Source organism: Cynara cardunculus (assembly GCF_001531365.2).
Source record: "Cynara cardunculus var. scolymus isolate 2C chromosome LG 6, CcrdV1, whole genome shotgun sequence".
NCBI classification, from domain to species: domain Eukaryota; kingdom Viridiplantae; phylum Streptophyta; class Magnoliopsida; order Asterales; family Asteraceae; genus Cynara; species Cynara cardunculus.
The window spans coordinates 2,758,975-2,774,053 of NC_037533.1; the positions used below are offsets into that span (position 1 = coordinate 2,758,975).

A 15,079-nucleotide genomic window follows, 5' to 3' on the forward strand; every position below is an offset into this window, starting at 1 on the left:
TATATATATATATATATATATATATATATATATAGATGAGCGATCAAATGCAAAACCACCTCTTTTATGCAAATCTTATAAACCAATCTCATCCATCCATTTTCTTGTTCAAGATTAAAATATGTTATATTAGGAAAGTAAAAAAATGTGTTGTATTAAGAAAGTAGAAAAAAAAAGTTTAATATTTGATCAAGAAAAGGCAAAATCGGCAAACAATTTTTAACTATTAGCCATATTGTTCAATCATTTCTCGTTTTCAATAATTTTATTTTGGAAACTGAATAATTTTATTTCATCAGTAAAATTGGTGTCATGACTAAAACGTTTCCGGAAACTAAATAAAATGACGTGATTCGTGAAATTGAGTACATGTTCAATATTTAAAAAAGAAATACCCTCAGATTCATCTTCATTTGATCAAACATTATTGGATTTGACAAATATTTCATTAGTGATTTCAGTTTTATGAATGAAGTTTTTTTGCAAAATATATAATACGATTTCATTAGTGAAATTAGTTTCATCAATAAAAACATTTTGGAAACTGTATCTCATTTTTTCGTTAGTGAAATTTGTTTCATTGTTCGTCTGTATAATGAAATTTGAGCCAGATATGGTTCAGTCAATGGAACATTTTTCAGAAAACTGAATAACATGTTTTTGTTAATGAAATTCGTTTCATCATTAAAATTGGTTTCATGGACTCCACAACTCCAAAAACTGAATGACATTGTTTCAGCAGTGAAATTTTTTGAAATGTTTCCTAACCAAAATGGAATCGGTTTCATGGTTTCTAACCAAGATAAACTCGTTTTTACATATGAAACTAAATATTGTTCAATCAATGAGACACTTCAAGAACTGAATAATAATATTTCATTCATTTTTAAATTTGTTTCATGTTTCTAACCAAAATGGAATCGGTTTCATGGTTTATAGCCAAGATGAATTTGGTTTTATTAATGAAACCAAATAGGTTTAGTCAATGAAACATTTCAAGGCCTAAATACTATTATTTCATAAATGAAAGTAGTTTCATGGTTCCTAATCAAAATGAAATTAGTTTCATTTTTGGAACATTTTGAAAACTGTATAACATGTTTTCATTAATGACATTTGTTTTACGAATGAAAACAAAACAATATACTCAAAATCTGGAAAATATCACAACTATATTATTAATAAATCAGTAACTACTTGTGGCTTGAAAAAACAATACCGATTCTTTTGTTATTGTGACAATAAAATAAATAATTTCATAAGAAATAAATTATTACAAATAGACTTTGTAATTGATGTAGTATTTTTAATTTAATAAAAGAATATAAAATACTAATGGTAATGGTAATGGTAATGGTAATGGTAACGGTAATGGTAATGGTAATGGTACTGGTAATCGTAATGGTAATAATTATATATTAAAATATGATCTACGGTTTTCTTAAAAACAATTACTCTATTTAATCTTCCATTTTTAAAAACAATTACTCTATTTAATCTTCCATTTTTAAAAACAATTAAAACATTATCAAGATTATATATTACAAAGTAAAATGACATTCATACTTTTATTCATTAAAAATAAAGAGAAAAACATGGAATTATTCTATTAGTTGATGGTGGTTTCTATTGTTTGCATGAAATAGGAGGTTTGCAATGTAACCTTATATATATATATATATATATATATATATAGAGAGAGAGAGAGAGAGAGAGAGAGAGAGAGAGAGATAGGAGCGGTCAAATGCAAACCACCAAATTTGTACAGACCGTGCAAACCACCCTCATCCGTCGATTTCATTGTTTAATCTTATGAAATTTTTTCATGAAATTGTTTAATCATGTGAAATTGTTTCATATAATACTTTTTTTGATGAAGTTTTCATATATAGTTATGAAATTGTTTCATATAATACTTAATTAAATTTTAATAAAATTGTTTCATATAATATTTCTTCTTCTGACCAAACTTGTCTTTGAACTCATACATTGATCCAAAAGAGAACTTTTGATTTTTTGAGCGTGGCTTTTTGTAAAATTTCTTTTGAAAAGCTTTGGTCAACGTTACCATTACTTCTTTATGCTCTTTCATCTCTGCATCAGATTCACTGTCAGAAATTTTTTCAACTGTAGAATCACTCTTCTCAACCGGCTCTTTCAAGGATGAACTACCCCTCGATCTGCTTCTTTTTTTCAGAAACTAAGGCTAGAGGATCAGCAACTGACTTCTCTGACTTTTTCTTCGCTTCTCTTATCTCCATAACTTCTTCTTCATTCTGCTTCAAGGTTTCATAGACTTCATGAATATCAATCTCTGACAAAGAATTGTTGTGTTTAATGTGAATAGCAAAAGACTTCCACTCAGGCTGCGAGTTGCCCTAAGAAATTTCACATTAATCTCGATCTTTGTCTTACTGATCTCGTTCTTTGTCAGTTCGTTTAGCTGTCTTGTGAACCTCTCACAAATATCATCCAAACTCTCTCTTTTTGCTTTGAAATCTTTATAGTTTGTGATGCAATTTGTTATCTTTAATTGAATTCCCACCTTTGAACCCATCATAATCTTCTCAATCTAATCCCACATGCTCTTACCCGACTCTTTGTAACAATCAATACTTGTGTAAATTTCATTTGTTAAAGCTTTGCATCATGAATGACTTATACAGAATGTTACCTCTTGCTCTTCTTTTCTCATTTGTCATTATACTTAGACTTTTCTTTAGGTTTCAATGTAGCAGGTACATTTCTTTCGGGTATAGCTGGCATTTCTTGCCAAAAAGTCTTTTTGGATATTCAGTTAAAGATTACATTATCTCATCACTATACTCATGTCTTTCAATAAGTCTAGAAATCTATCTCTCCACTGCGGATAATCTCCTCTGAACAAAATAGGTGGTTTTGTTTCAGAACCTATTGCCATTGCTTCTCTTGACGTCATAATCACCAAATGATTAACTTGATCTTCTTACAGTTAAAAAAAATCAGAATAACTCCCAAACTTAGAATAATATTGCCTGACCCTTGTAGAATATCGCTTGACACAAATACAGAACGACACAAATATCGCCCAAAACAAATACCACGGATACCGCTCAACACGAATATCGCCCAAAACAAAAAAACCACTTAGAGCGAATATCGCTCAAAGCTTGAGCGATATATTCAAAAATCGGATGAAACTTGAACGATTTACACAAAAATCGCTTAACACTTGCGCGATATTGCTAGAAACCTCTTAACGCAAGAGCGATATACCAAGAATTACTCTTGAACCTTGAGCGATATACTCAAAGTCACTTACCAAGTACCTTCAACAAGCAATGTTCTTAATCAAATCAGACAAGTCTACAAGATCTTCAACAAGCGATGTTCTTGAAGGAAATTGCCCAAAGTTATCTTCAACAAGCGATATAACCATATCTAACAGACACTTGATCAATTTCGACCAAAAATCCACAAAACTCAACGGATTTGATTAAAATCAACACAGAACTGTTCGAAATTGAATTACAAACAAGTTTTATAAACAAAATCTTGCCAAAAACAGATAAAACATAGTGAATTTGATCAAAAATGATCAAACAGATTCAAGAACAGTCAAAAACAGATGATCACCAAAAACTTAAATTGGACTCTAATTTCTATCCAAATGAATGAAACAAACACCATAAATCAATCACAAAGTAATTTAAAGCAAATCCCAATAAAAATTCGACTCAAAACATAACAAGAAATCGATCTTTATTTTGATAAAAATGGATAGAATGTTCGATCAAGAAAATGTTCAAGAAACTTCAAGAATTCATCAAATCTGCTTCAATTTTGATCTTTTGGTTGTTGTAATATGCTCTGATACCAATTGATAATCTTAGTTTCAACCAATCATTCAACATAACATCAAGATCATAAAAATTTCATCAGTGGAGAATTAGAAATGTAGAGAGAGAATTTCTTCAAAGCTTAAAGATTGATATTACTTTAAAGGTTAAACGATTACAAGAGTTACAAGTAAACTAAAGAAAACTACCTATTTATACCTAAAAGGTAAATACAACAAAACAAGCTTGAATACAATACATAAATTAAGACTTAACAATACGGAACTTGTCTAAACAATCTAGGAAACACACAAGATACAAAAAACAAGAGAGAAAGTGTCTGCTTGAGAAGATGCTATAACTTTACTTGAGAGTAAGCTTAGTTTTGCATGTATGTGTTGCTCTTTGCTGTATGGAGAAGAGAGTCTCCTTAGATATTTATACTCATTGCATTTAATGCAAGTCAGAGGGTACAAAGCACGTGGCAAACTTCTAGAGGTGAGTTTGTCTTTTGTCTTCAGATATACAGGCTTTTGGCCGTACATGAACAATAGTCTTTCACAAAGTAGGTAAGCACGCTTGGAGGCAATAGAGTGACTTCGTACATGTGTTTTACCATGTGATGTATGGGTTTATCCTTTGTGTGGAAGAGAATAAAACAAAAACTAATCTAGTAGAGAAAGATTCATTTGATAATTGGCACTGACATAACTCTAGAGTTTCTTTAGTCTTCGCTAAATCTTGAATATACTTCACACTTGACTGTAGACACACTTGTTATCACTGAAACCGCTTCAGATCACGAACTGCTTGTCTCTGTCTTCAGCTATATCTTCGGCATTGCTGAATGTTCCTTTGGTATGAGTTTTGTCTTCTTGAAGAATACGTGCTTACTACAAAAGTTTACAATACATGTTCAGCGAGCACTGAACGGACTTAGTGATGATCACTGAAACAGAATAATATAGAATTAAGTATTTTTTGCTAAGTATAAAGGATCAGTGTCAAACCATTGACAAAGTTTGGATCAACAGGTGGCAATGACAAGAAGTACAGGTCTGAATCAAAAGGTTTTGAGAGGAAGAAAGAAGAAAAAGAGAATGAGAAAGAAGATAAAGAAATTCCAAGGTGTTTCAACTATGAATAACCTGGACACTTGGTTAGAAATTGCAGGTTTAAGAAAACAAAGAATTCAGACAATTATGCAAAGGAGATGCAAATGGATAAAAAGAAAGAACAAAGACAAAGTTTGATGGCAGAAGAGGAAAACTGGTTAGATTTGTCTTCTTTAGAGGAAAAAACTGCTCATTTCTCAAACTCTTGCTTCATGGGTTCTTTAGATCTATATGCTTGTAGCTCTTAATCTTCATCAGGAAATTCTAAATTTGAATTTGAGGTACATAATTCTCTTGATCTTCAATTAAAAAGTCAAATTGATTCTATGAATATTGAATTTGATGAGTTAAAGGAAAGATTAAATGGTGAAATACTCTTGGTCAATATATTTAGAGAAGAGAAATAGAGTTTTAAGGGAAATTTTTAAAAGGATGTTCTCTTGAAAGAAAAATCAGATTTATTTGAAAAAATATGGAAATGAGAGAAAGATTTTGAAAAAGCAAAGATTGAAAATGAAGTGTTATTGGTTAAATATGATTTTGTCTCAAAGGAAGAGAATTGATTTATATAAAAAGATAAAAGAGTTTGAGGACTTGAATTTTAAAAAATGACAGACTGAACAAACTTTGAATTTATTTGCAGACAATCCAAAAGATAACAGATTTTATAATCCAAGATGGAATTAGGTTTAAATGAGAATTCTTTTTTGAAAAGTGCTCAATCACAATTGTATAATTTTTCTAAAATGGACATATTTTAAAATGAAACAGACAATAAAATATGTCCATTTTAGAATAAAGACAAAAAAAAAAAAAAGTGAAAAGGAATGGGATTGTTTGGTTGATTTTCCTTTAAGTCTTGTATGAATAAAATTGTTTGTGTGGATTAATCTATGTGTTTAGATTGAGAAGATTTTTGTTTGGAACGATCTTTTTCATAGATGGAAGAAACATGTTTTTTAATTAGGAGGGACAAGTTTGGAAGAAAAAAAATTGACTTGCTGCATAAAGCTTCATCTAAAAGCTTGGTGAATAAGTCACTTTATATATCATTAAACCACTATTAAATAGTCATATATTATCTGATTAAATAAGTTGTGAGTTTCGTTAAACTCATTAAATATGTAATTTACTCTAAATATTGTATTTATTTTTTAATAAAAATACATATTTTTTATTTTAATAAAAATACATATTTTTTATTATAATTAAAAAAAAAAAAAAAAAAAACCAAGGTACCCTTTTAAAAGTCCCTTCCTCATTCCATTCAAACTTTCCCCGTGACAAGGTATAAGCTCAATACAAGCTCACCCACCCACTTTAAATTCGTTGGATCTTTTATGATGCGTTTAATACATGAGACCAGATACGAGCGGGACTAAACTTACTTTCTCATGTTTGACGTGATATGTAACAGGACAAGAATCCCTGTTCCACGTTTGCTGTGACATGAGACAGAGACAAGAACTAGGACAAGGTGAGACTGTGTGGGATAAAAAAAACCTTTTCTTGTTCCTCCGGAATAGATAGAACAAATTGAGACAAGAATGAGATAAAAAGTAAAATATTATTAATTAATCATCGTTTGATATATAATCTTAAATATAGTGTATGTTTTAGTGGTCACAACCGCTAGTCGGCCACCATTGGTAGCCACTGTCTGCCACCTCCACCTCCTCTTCCACTACAACAACCTCCTCAATTACCTCTACAGCCACCATAATTACCAACTAACAACAGCCATCACAATCTCCACCTCCACCATCACATCGGCTACAACTACCTCCTCTACCATTGTCGACCGTCACCACCACTATTATCTACCGTCTTTATGTCCTCCACGACACCGTTGGCCACCTCCACCTCCACCTCCACCTCGACCATAACCACCACCACTACCGTCACATCGGCCACAACTACCTCCTACACCACTTTGTCGACCTCCATCACCACCATTATCCATCATCTTCACGTTCTCTAGAGCCAGCATTGTCCACCAATCACAAATGTCTCTACCTATACAAGAATTTTTGTTGCAACATCTATTGATAAAGATCTTTCAAACCGAATAAACATAATTTCTTTTTTGTAAGAATTGGGTTTTTATAACTACCATGAATTATATCAAATTTTTCATTCAAATTTAGTATTATATATATATATATATATGAAAAATGTGTATAAATTAAATTATACTTTATTTATGTTAATTATAACAATTATTTGATTAAAATCATCAAATAACTTTTTGGGGCAATTTGGCTAGTTCTGTCATGTCAGTCCAAGTCGTACCAAACACCAGACAAACATTGCTTCTGTTTAGTCTTGTCTTGTCCGATCCAATTCAGTCTAATAATATCTGCATACCAAACACTACTTTATATAATAAAAAAAAATATTACTTTGAGGTTTATATTTCATCAACTTGCACACCATGCTATAAGAGTTGTATATTATTATGGAATCACATTTTATAGCTCTGAAAAAACCATCTATTCAGAGATGATATTTGAAAATTCAGAAGTTTGTTGTCTTTAACTCAATTAGTAATCAGACTTAAGTTTGTAGGGGATTATTTTTAGAGGTCTATCAGTACTAATCTTGTAAGATTACTGAGGATTTTTATGATTGTTTTTTAAGACCACTAAGACTAGTCAAGGTGTATGAAAGTTGATTCGAACATCCATGATTATATATATATATATATATATATATATATGAAAATGCAGTGATATACTTAGGGGTGTTTATGGGTTGGGTTGATCGGGTTGAAGACATTTGAACAACTCAACCCAATGCTCGCGGTTTGGAAAAATCTTAACCCAACCCAACCCAAACCAAAGTGCAACCCAACCCAACCCAACCCGCACGAGTTAGTCGGATTGATACTTTGGTATATTAAAATATTCTTCTAACATTGACTATGTTATTTCTCTACTAATAATTTTCTTTTTCATCATCAACCATTTGATACAACTTATCTATATTTCTTACGTATATCACATTCAGTTAATTTTCTTAATTTACATATATACGTTCACAGTTACTGACATATTAATGAGTTATATAGAGATATAAATAGATTGAAAATATGTGTATATGGAAAACATACATGATGGTGTAATTGTCTAATGTATATATTAATAGAAATTCAACAATCATATTAAATCCAAGAAATAAAAGGATATCGGGTTCATCGGGTTGAGTTGGGTTCAAATAATAGTAACTCAATACTTACGGTTTGACAATATTACAACTCGATTAGACATCGGGTTTCGTTAAAATAAGTTATTTCATGTTGAGTTGGGTTGATCGGGTTGGTCGGATTTTTAAACACCCCTAGATATACTCCTTTACTAAGTTGGATTCTATGTGCAAAAAAAGACAAATGACCAGTCTCTCTCCTCTCTGTAACTCTACTCTTTAAATATGTGCAAAACCTTTTCCTTTTGGCTACGCCTTTTTTCAAGATTGATGCTTCATCGACTTGTATTATATATATTAACACTTGTACATTTATGTTAAACTCTCTTTAAAATATAAAATAAGTTTACAAAAAATAAATATAAATTTTAAAAATAAAAAATATAACATAGTCATTGAAAATACTTTTAAAATAAACCTTAGAAGCCGTTTACCAAACGCTCACTTGGGTAAGTGAAGATCAAGTCACATTACCTTATCAGATAAATATGGTAAAAATCAAGAATCTTACCCTGTAAAAGCGAGACAAGGACCAAAAGTCTTACCCGATAAGTAAAGTCGACGACTCTTACCATGGTAAGCACTTACAGGATAAAATTGTTGCATACGATATCGTTTTGGTAGACTAAAATATTACCCAATAGGTAAATGATAGTATTAAATTTTACCAAGTAAACGCTTACAAAATAAGTGTTTGGTAAAGGTTCACTAAGGAGCCGTTTACCAAACGCTTACCCGAGTCAGCGCTTACCCGAGTCAGTGTTTACCAAGTCACATTACCTTATCGAGTGAATATAATAAGAACAAAAAATCTTACCCGGTAAGAACGAGACAAAGACCAAGAGTCTTACCCGGTAAGTGAGGACGACGACTCTTACCTTTTTTTTCATTAACCTAGATATCCAACCCGCTATGCGAGCCGACTAATCCCAGGGCGACCACCTGCTTTGCAGATAGCCCAGAATCACCGCATTTGAACCTCCGTGGCCACAAAGGGGATTTTTATTTCTTCTTAGATTTGAACCTGAGACCTCCTGATACTTTTGATCTTTGGAGCCAAGCTCAAACCAATCAGACACCACCCTTGTGAAGGCGACGACTCTTACCATGGTAAACACTTATTGGGTAAATTGTTGCATACTATATCGTTTTGGTGGACTAAAATCTTATCCGATAAATAATTGATAGTGTTAAATTTTACTGATAAACACTTATCGGGTAAGTATCTAAAAGTTCTACTTAAAAGTTTGCTTATTTCAAGGATGGTGGCATTGGAAGAATTACCCTATTTTCGCTTGCACCAATTTATGCGTCTCTCTCTCTCTCTCTCTCTCTCTGTGTCCGCTCTGAACAAAAAAAGCACCATTCTTTGTTTCTTTCAAATATCAAATCTCAAAGCTTTTCTTCTTCTTCTTGTTACTAAAATCCGTTGGAATTTTTTTATTTTTTAAATTGCTTTTTAGAGTGAAAAAGAGGATGGAAATGCAGTTCAGTAGGAGTGTGATGATCTTCACTTTCATAACTCTGTTTCTGCAACAATTTACTGATTCTGCAACTCTGGTTGTTGATGGAGTGTCTGAATGGAAGAACCCTACTGTCCAAGTTGGTGACTCCATTAGTAAGTTGCAAACAGTAACCCTCCTTTTTATGAACCCTAATTTCCCCTATTTTTCTTCAGGAGCTGGGTTTTGTTTCTTGATTTCAAACTCGAAATAACCGAAGATGTCTTCTATTTTGTTGGGTGTTTGCAGTTTTCAGGCACAAACACAGCTACAATTTGTACATTTTCAAGAACAGAAGAGCCTTCAACTTGTGCAACTTCACTGAATCCACCCTTCTCACTCCTTCCACTCCCACCTTCACTGTAATCTATCTCTCTCTCTCTCTCTCTCTCTCTCTATATATATATATATATATCTGTATATCACACACACACGCAACACACTAAAGCTTAAGCTTACAAGTTTAATGGGTTGACTAAAACAACATCGTATGCAACAATTTACCCGGTAAGTGCTTACTGTGGTAAGCCGTCGTCGTCCTTGCTTACCGGGTAAGACTCTTGGTCCTTGTTTCGTTTTTATCGGGTAAGATTTTTGGTCATTGTTATATTCATCCGGTGAAATAATTTGGTAAAGGGGGAATTAAACTTTGTTGTGCATTCCATTTCTAGCAAGTTTTTCTTAAATGCAGTTTATGGGATGTGTTTCTCATGTTTTCCGTTGGTTAAAACTTTGATGGGTTAATTAAAAAATGGTTTGTTTTTTTTTTAATAAGTAATGAATGCATTGTGTCATATGCTTGCTTGTATATTCTATTCATAGTTGCCTCTTTCTTTTATATACGGGTAAATTTTTGTATATTATACCATTTTGATATACTACAATCTTATCCGGTAAAATAAATTATAGTGTTGACTCCTAACAATAAGTGTTTATCGGGTAAGCATTTAGGTAAAGAGCTGCGTAGTTGGGTTTAAATGAAAATTTTCCAATTAAATATGATTTTCTTTAAAGCAATGAGTGCTTTAAATGATTGTATTATCTGCTTTATTGGTTATACATTTCACTTTTGACAAAAAAAGTCAGCTTTTCCCCCTTTAAAACAAGCTCTTTATTTCACAAGATACTTTAACCATGACTTTGACAATCATTCTCTTATTAACCACAACTTTTCCTAAAAGTGTAACATTTAAAATTTAATTTTAATAAAGTTTGACTGAAAAATTCATCAAATTTAGACTGTTTTTGAACTAAATTACAAATTTGGTCCCTATGGTTTGCTAAAAATAACACTTTTTGTTACTGTAGTTTCGAAATTACAAGAGTCACCGTGGTTTGCAAAAATGTCTGGAGTTGATTCCTTCATCTAATGTCTCTGAAAATTTCATTAACCGGGAGATATTTTTTTTTATCGATTTTTTTATCTTTTTACCTAATCAAAATTAATTTTATAATTTTGGTCTCAATGGTTTTTTTATTGGGTAAAAGACTAGAAAAAATGGATAAAATAATGAAAATATCCCTATATTAAGAGAATTGTTTAGAGGCTGTTAGAAAGGGACTAAATCTGGATGTTTTTGTAAACCATGATTGCCATCTTATTATTTTGATAGTACATGGACCAAAATTGTAACTTTTAACAAACCACAAGGGCCAAATCTGTAGTTTACTTTTGTTTTTATATAATAATAATTGAATTAAATGACATCTTTAATATTTTATTTAGAGTAAATTTCAATTTTGGTCCATGTGGTATATTGTTTTTCTTGCTTTGGGTCCCTAGAGAATTTTATTGCAAGAAAACCCTCAGTGATATGCAAAAGTGTTTGGTTTAGGTCCCTCTCACTCGAAAGTTAACTTCTATTCATTAACACTCTCATATTCCTTGCACATGACGGTATACATGTCATTTTAGACCACCCCTTTCTTTTTAACCGTTTAACCCTAAAAGACATATCCCCGCCTTCTATAACCGGCCTCGACCTCATAACCAAAATCATGACACCTCTTACCCATTTCCCTTCACGTCTCTGGCACCCCATCTTCTCTAGTGTACCTACTACCCACTCCCATCTTCTACGATGAACCTCAACGTCCACTGCATTTTCTGGCTCGTTGTCTTCACCAAAGATCCAAACTCGAAGTAAACAAGTCGTACTACCCCAAGCATCAGGTGTTTATAATCAGCGTGACCCCTTCATCTTCACTAGCTCCGTCGATCACTCTCTCTCACTAATTGGAACACCATTACCAAAACTCTCATTTTCTAGTGTCTTTTGATCGATGTACTTCTTGTTTCAAATTAATGTTCATTTGGGCTGAGGTTGAAACAAAGTGATTGATATGAATCTGTCTAGGGTTTGAATCTATTCGTCTACATCACCTACTCATCGAGGTTTTGTTTAAGGTCTGATTTTAGTTCAGAGTCTGATTTAGTTTCACTTTAGGGTTTTTTACTTAGAGTTACGGGTTTTTGCTTAGAGTTAGGAATTTTAAACAATCTCATTCGATCTGTGAAATGAATTTGATTTATTTGTGCATAGGTTGTTTTGCTTGATCTGTTCATGTTTGATTTGATAGTGTTCTAATTGTCGTTGGTTGTTTTATAGGTCGATGGTAGTTATTGTGGTTGTAAAAAACAAAATTAAAAAACTAATAATCCATATCAGTATATGTCATATCTCAGAGATAAAATGACTATTTTACCTTCGTGTATAATGCACATGAAAAGTTAACGGATGGTAGTTAACTTTCGTTAGTGAGAGGGATCTAAACCAAGCACTTTTGCATACTATAAGAGTTTTCTTGCAATAAAAATGTTATAAGGACCTAAATCATAAAAAAACAAACCACAAGGACCAAACTTGCAATTTACTAATTTTATATTTTCAATATTATTTTATGGGATTTGGTATAAATAATCAAAGGACAAAGATTAATTCAACATTAAGAAAAAACGAAATTTAATCAAATCATTTAAGAAGTTTTTACAATGAATACTGAATCAAAGTTATTAAAATTTAAACTGAGGGACTAAATGCACCCCTATACATTGCTAAATGCATCGTTTCATATACATCAACATCAAAATCCAGTTTTTACATTTACAATACGGATTTGATCTGATTTTGACATCAGAGGATGCAAATAGCATTGCCCAATTTAAAATTATTTTTTTGGTTGTGAATGAAGTGGCATCCGTCACGGCTGGGCTCCTTCTACTTCGCTTTCAAAAATAGCTCCACAAAAGCTTGTGACGACGGCCAGAAGCTTGCGATACAAGTCTCCTCCTCAACCACGCCAGAAACCTCTGCCTCTCCACCCGTGATGGCGCCGTCGCCTAGTGGTGGTCGTGGGATTGTATCATCAACCCCTCCGCCTAATGATGGTGGTGGAGATATTGTATCATCATCGCCATCTTACCCATGGCCTAACCGTCCACAAGAGTTAAACTCTCCAAGCCCATCTCCGATGAATGCAATTTTCCCTCGAAAAGGTGGCAACTCTTTACCGTTCATCAATAGCAATCCTGCGGTGCCACTACCCACCGGCGAAGTGGATTCTGCCACGATACGCCCTTCGCCAACATCAAGCAACCATAGATTACAGGTAATATATATATATATATATATATATATATATATATATATTCACAATCATCATTACATAAATTTAAAAAAGATATTAAATCACATGATGGTATGCATAGATGATGATGTTGTTGTTGATTGGAATCTTATGTTTCTTTCTTTTTGCAGGGTGTGGGGTTTGTTAAAGCCTTTTGTTGTGTAGGTTTGGTAGTGGTGTTGCTATGAAAATGGGTGGCAGCTAATGCATGTAAAGGGTTGTAAGGTGGTACATGTGAAATTTGAATTAAAATGGTGGGTTTCATGATTATTGTACCAATCTTTCTATGGATCCTTTTGTGACCCTCCTTTGAAATAATTGGCCACTTTTATTTTTGGTTTTTTTTCTCACTTTTTTCGGTTTCGTTATCGAAGGAAAGCGTAACGTGGTCGATTATCGTAAGATCTGCATCAAACGATGTTGATTACAACAAGAACAAGGAATGTACTGAGTTCGTTCAAGATTTAGAACAGTTATGACCATGATTGTGTGGTTTATATGCGAAACTGGTATAGGGAATGTATTGAGTTCGTTCAAGATTTAGAACAAGGAATGTACTGAGTTCGTTCAAGCTTATCTCTCATCAGGTGATTAATGTTGACGGCGTAGGGGTGATTTTTTTTAAATCTATTTGCATTAATGGCCCGTTACAATATCATTCAATTTTATGATTATAGTTTAATTAATATGTTTATTTTTTACAATATCATCCAATTCCATGATTATAGCTTACTTAATACAATATCATCAAATTTCACGATTATAGCTTAATTAATAGGTTTATTTTTTACAACAACATCGAATTTCATGATTATAGCTCAACTAATATGTTTTTTTTTTCATAAACACACCTATAAAGAGTGTTCATCTTTTGTTCTTTGTGTGTTCTTATGTGTAGGGGTGCTCATGGGTTGGGTTGATCGGGTTAAAGACATTTGAACAATCCAACCCAATGCTTACGGTTTGAAAAATCTTAACTCGACCCGACCCAAACAAAAGTGCAACTCAACCCAACCCAAACCGTACGAGTTGGTCGGGTTGATACTTTGGTACATTAAAATATTTTTCTAACCTTGAATATGTTATTTATTTACTCATCATTTCTTTTTCATTATCAACCATTTGATACAACTTATCCATACTTCTAATATATATCACATTCGGTTAATTTTCTCAATTTACGTATATATGTTTACAGTTACTGAACACATATACAAATGAGTTATATAGAGATGTGAATAGATTGAAAAGATGTGTATATGAAGAGCATAGTGATAGTGTAATTGTCCAATGTATATATTAATAAAAATTCAACAATCATATTAAATCCAAGAAATAAAAGGATATTGGGTTTATCATGCTGAGTTGGGTTTAAATAATATTAACTCAATATCAACCCAATACCTACAGTTTGAAAATTTTACAACTCGATTAGACATCGTGTTCTTCGGGTTGAGTTATTTCACGTTGGGTTGGGTTGGATTGGTCGGGTTTTTGAGCACCCATACATATGTGAACAATGTGTAAAGCTTGTAAACAATGTTCAGTATGTGTTAATATGTGAACAATGTGTAATGGAAGAGTAACAAAACAATGTGTAACAGAAGAGTTGTGAACAATGTCCAATGTGCGTTCATATGTGAACAATGTGTAACATAAGAGAAATTAAAAGATTGTAATAAGAAGTAAAAAAATATTATGACTTTTTTTTCTTCCTAACAATACCTTTTTTCGTGTATGTTCATCTTGCAAGGTAACGTATAATGTTCATTAATATTGCAAAAATGCTATTATATGATCCATTCATTTTCAA

General features: G+C 32.3%; 1 protein-coding gene across 1 annotated transcript; it reads left to right on the forward strand.

Annotated features, from left to right (window-relative positions):
- Nucleotides 1–7,435: 7,435 nt before the first annotated feature.
- Nucleotides 7,436–13,840, forward strand: LOC112514756. The gene is made up of 5 exons (XM_025121358.1): nucleotides 7,436–7,456; nucleotides 9,536–9,755; nucleotides 9,889–10,001; nucleotides 12,832–13,248; nucleotides 13,398–13,840. The coding sequence occupies exons 1-5, from the start codon at nucleotides 7,436–7,438 to the stop codon at nucleotides 13,452–13,454; spliced, it is 828 nt and encodes a 275-aa protein (XP_024977126.1). The 3' UTR covers nucleotides 13,455–13,840.
- Nucleotides 13,841–15,079: the final 1,239 nt, after the last annotated feature.

Excerpts from the sequence above, each read along its gene's own strand:
- LOC112514756 (XM_025121358.1), top strand. The coding sequence starts at position 7,436 with ATGATATTTGAAAATTCAGAA. Across the intron at positions 7,457-9,535 it reads TGATATTTGAAAATTCAGAA|CTTTTCTTCTTCTTCTTGTT; the intron begins GTTTGTTGTCTT and ends CAAATCTCAAAG. Across the intron at positions 13,249-13,397 it reads CAAGCAACCATAGATTACAG|GGTGTGGGGTTTGTTAAAGC; the intron begins GTAATATATATA and ends TTCTTTTTGCAG.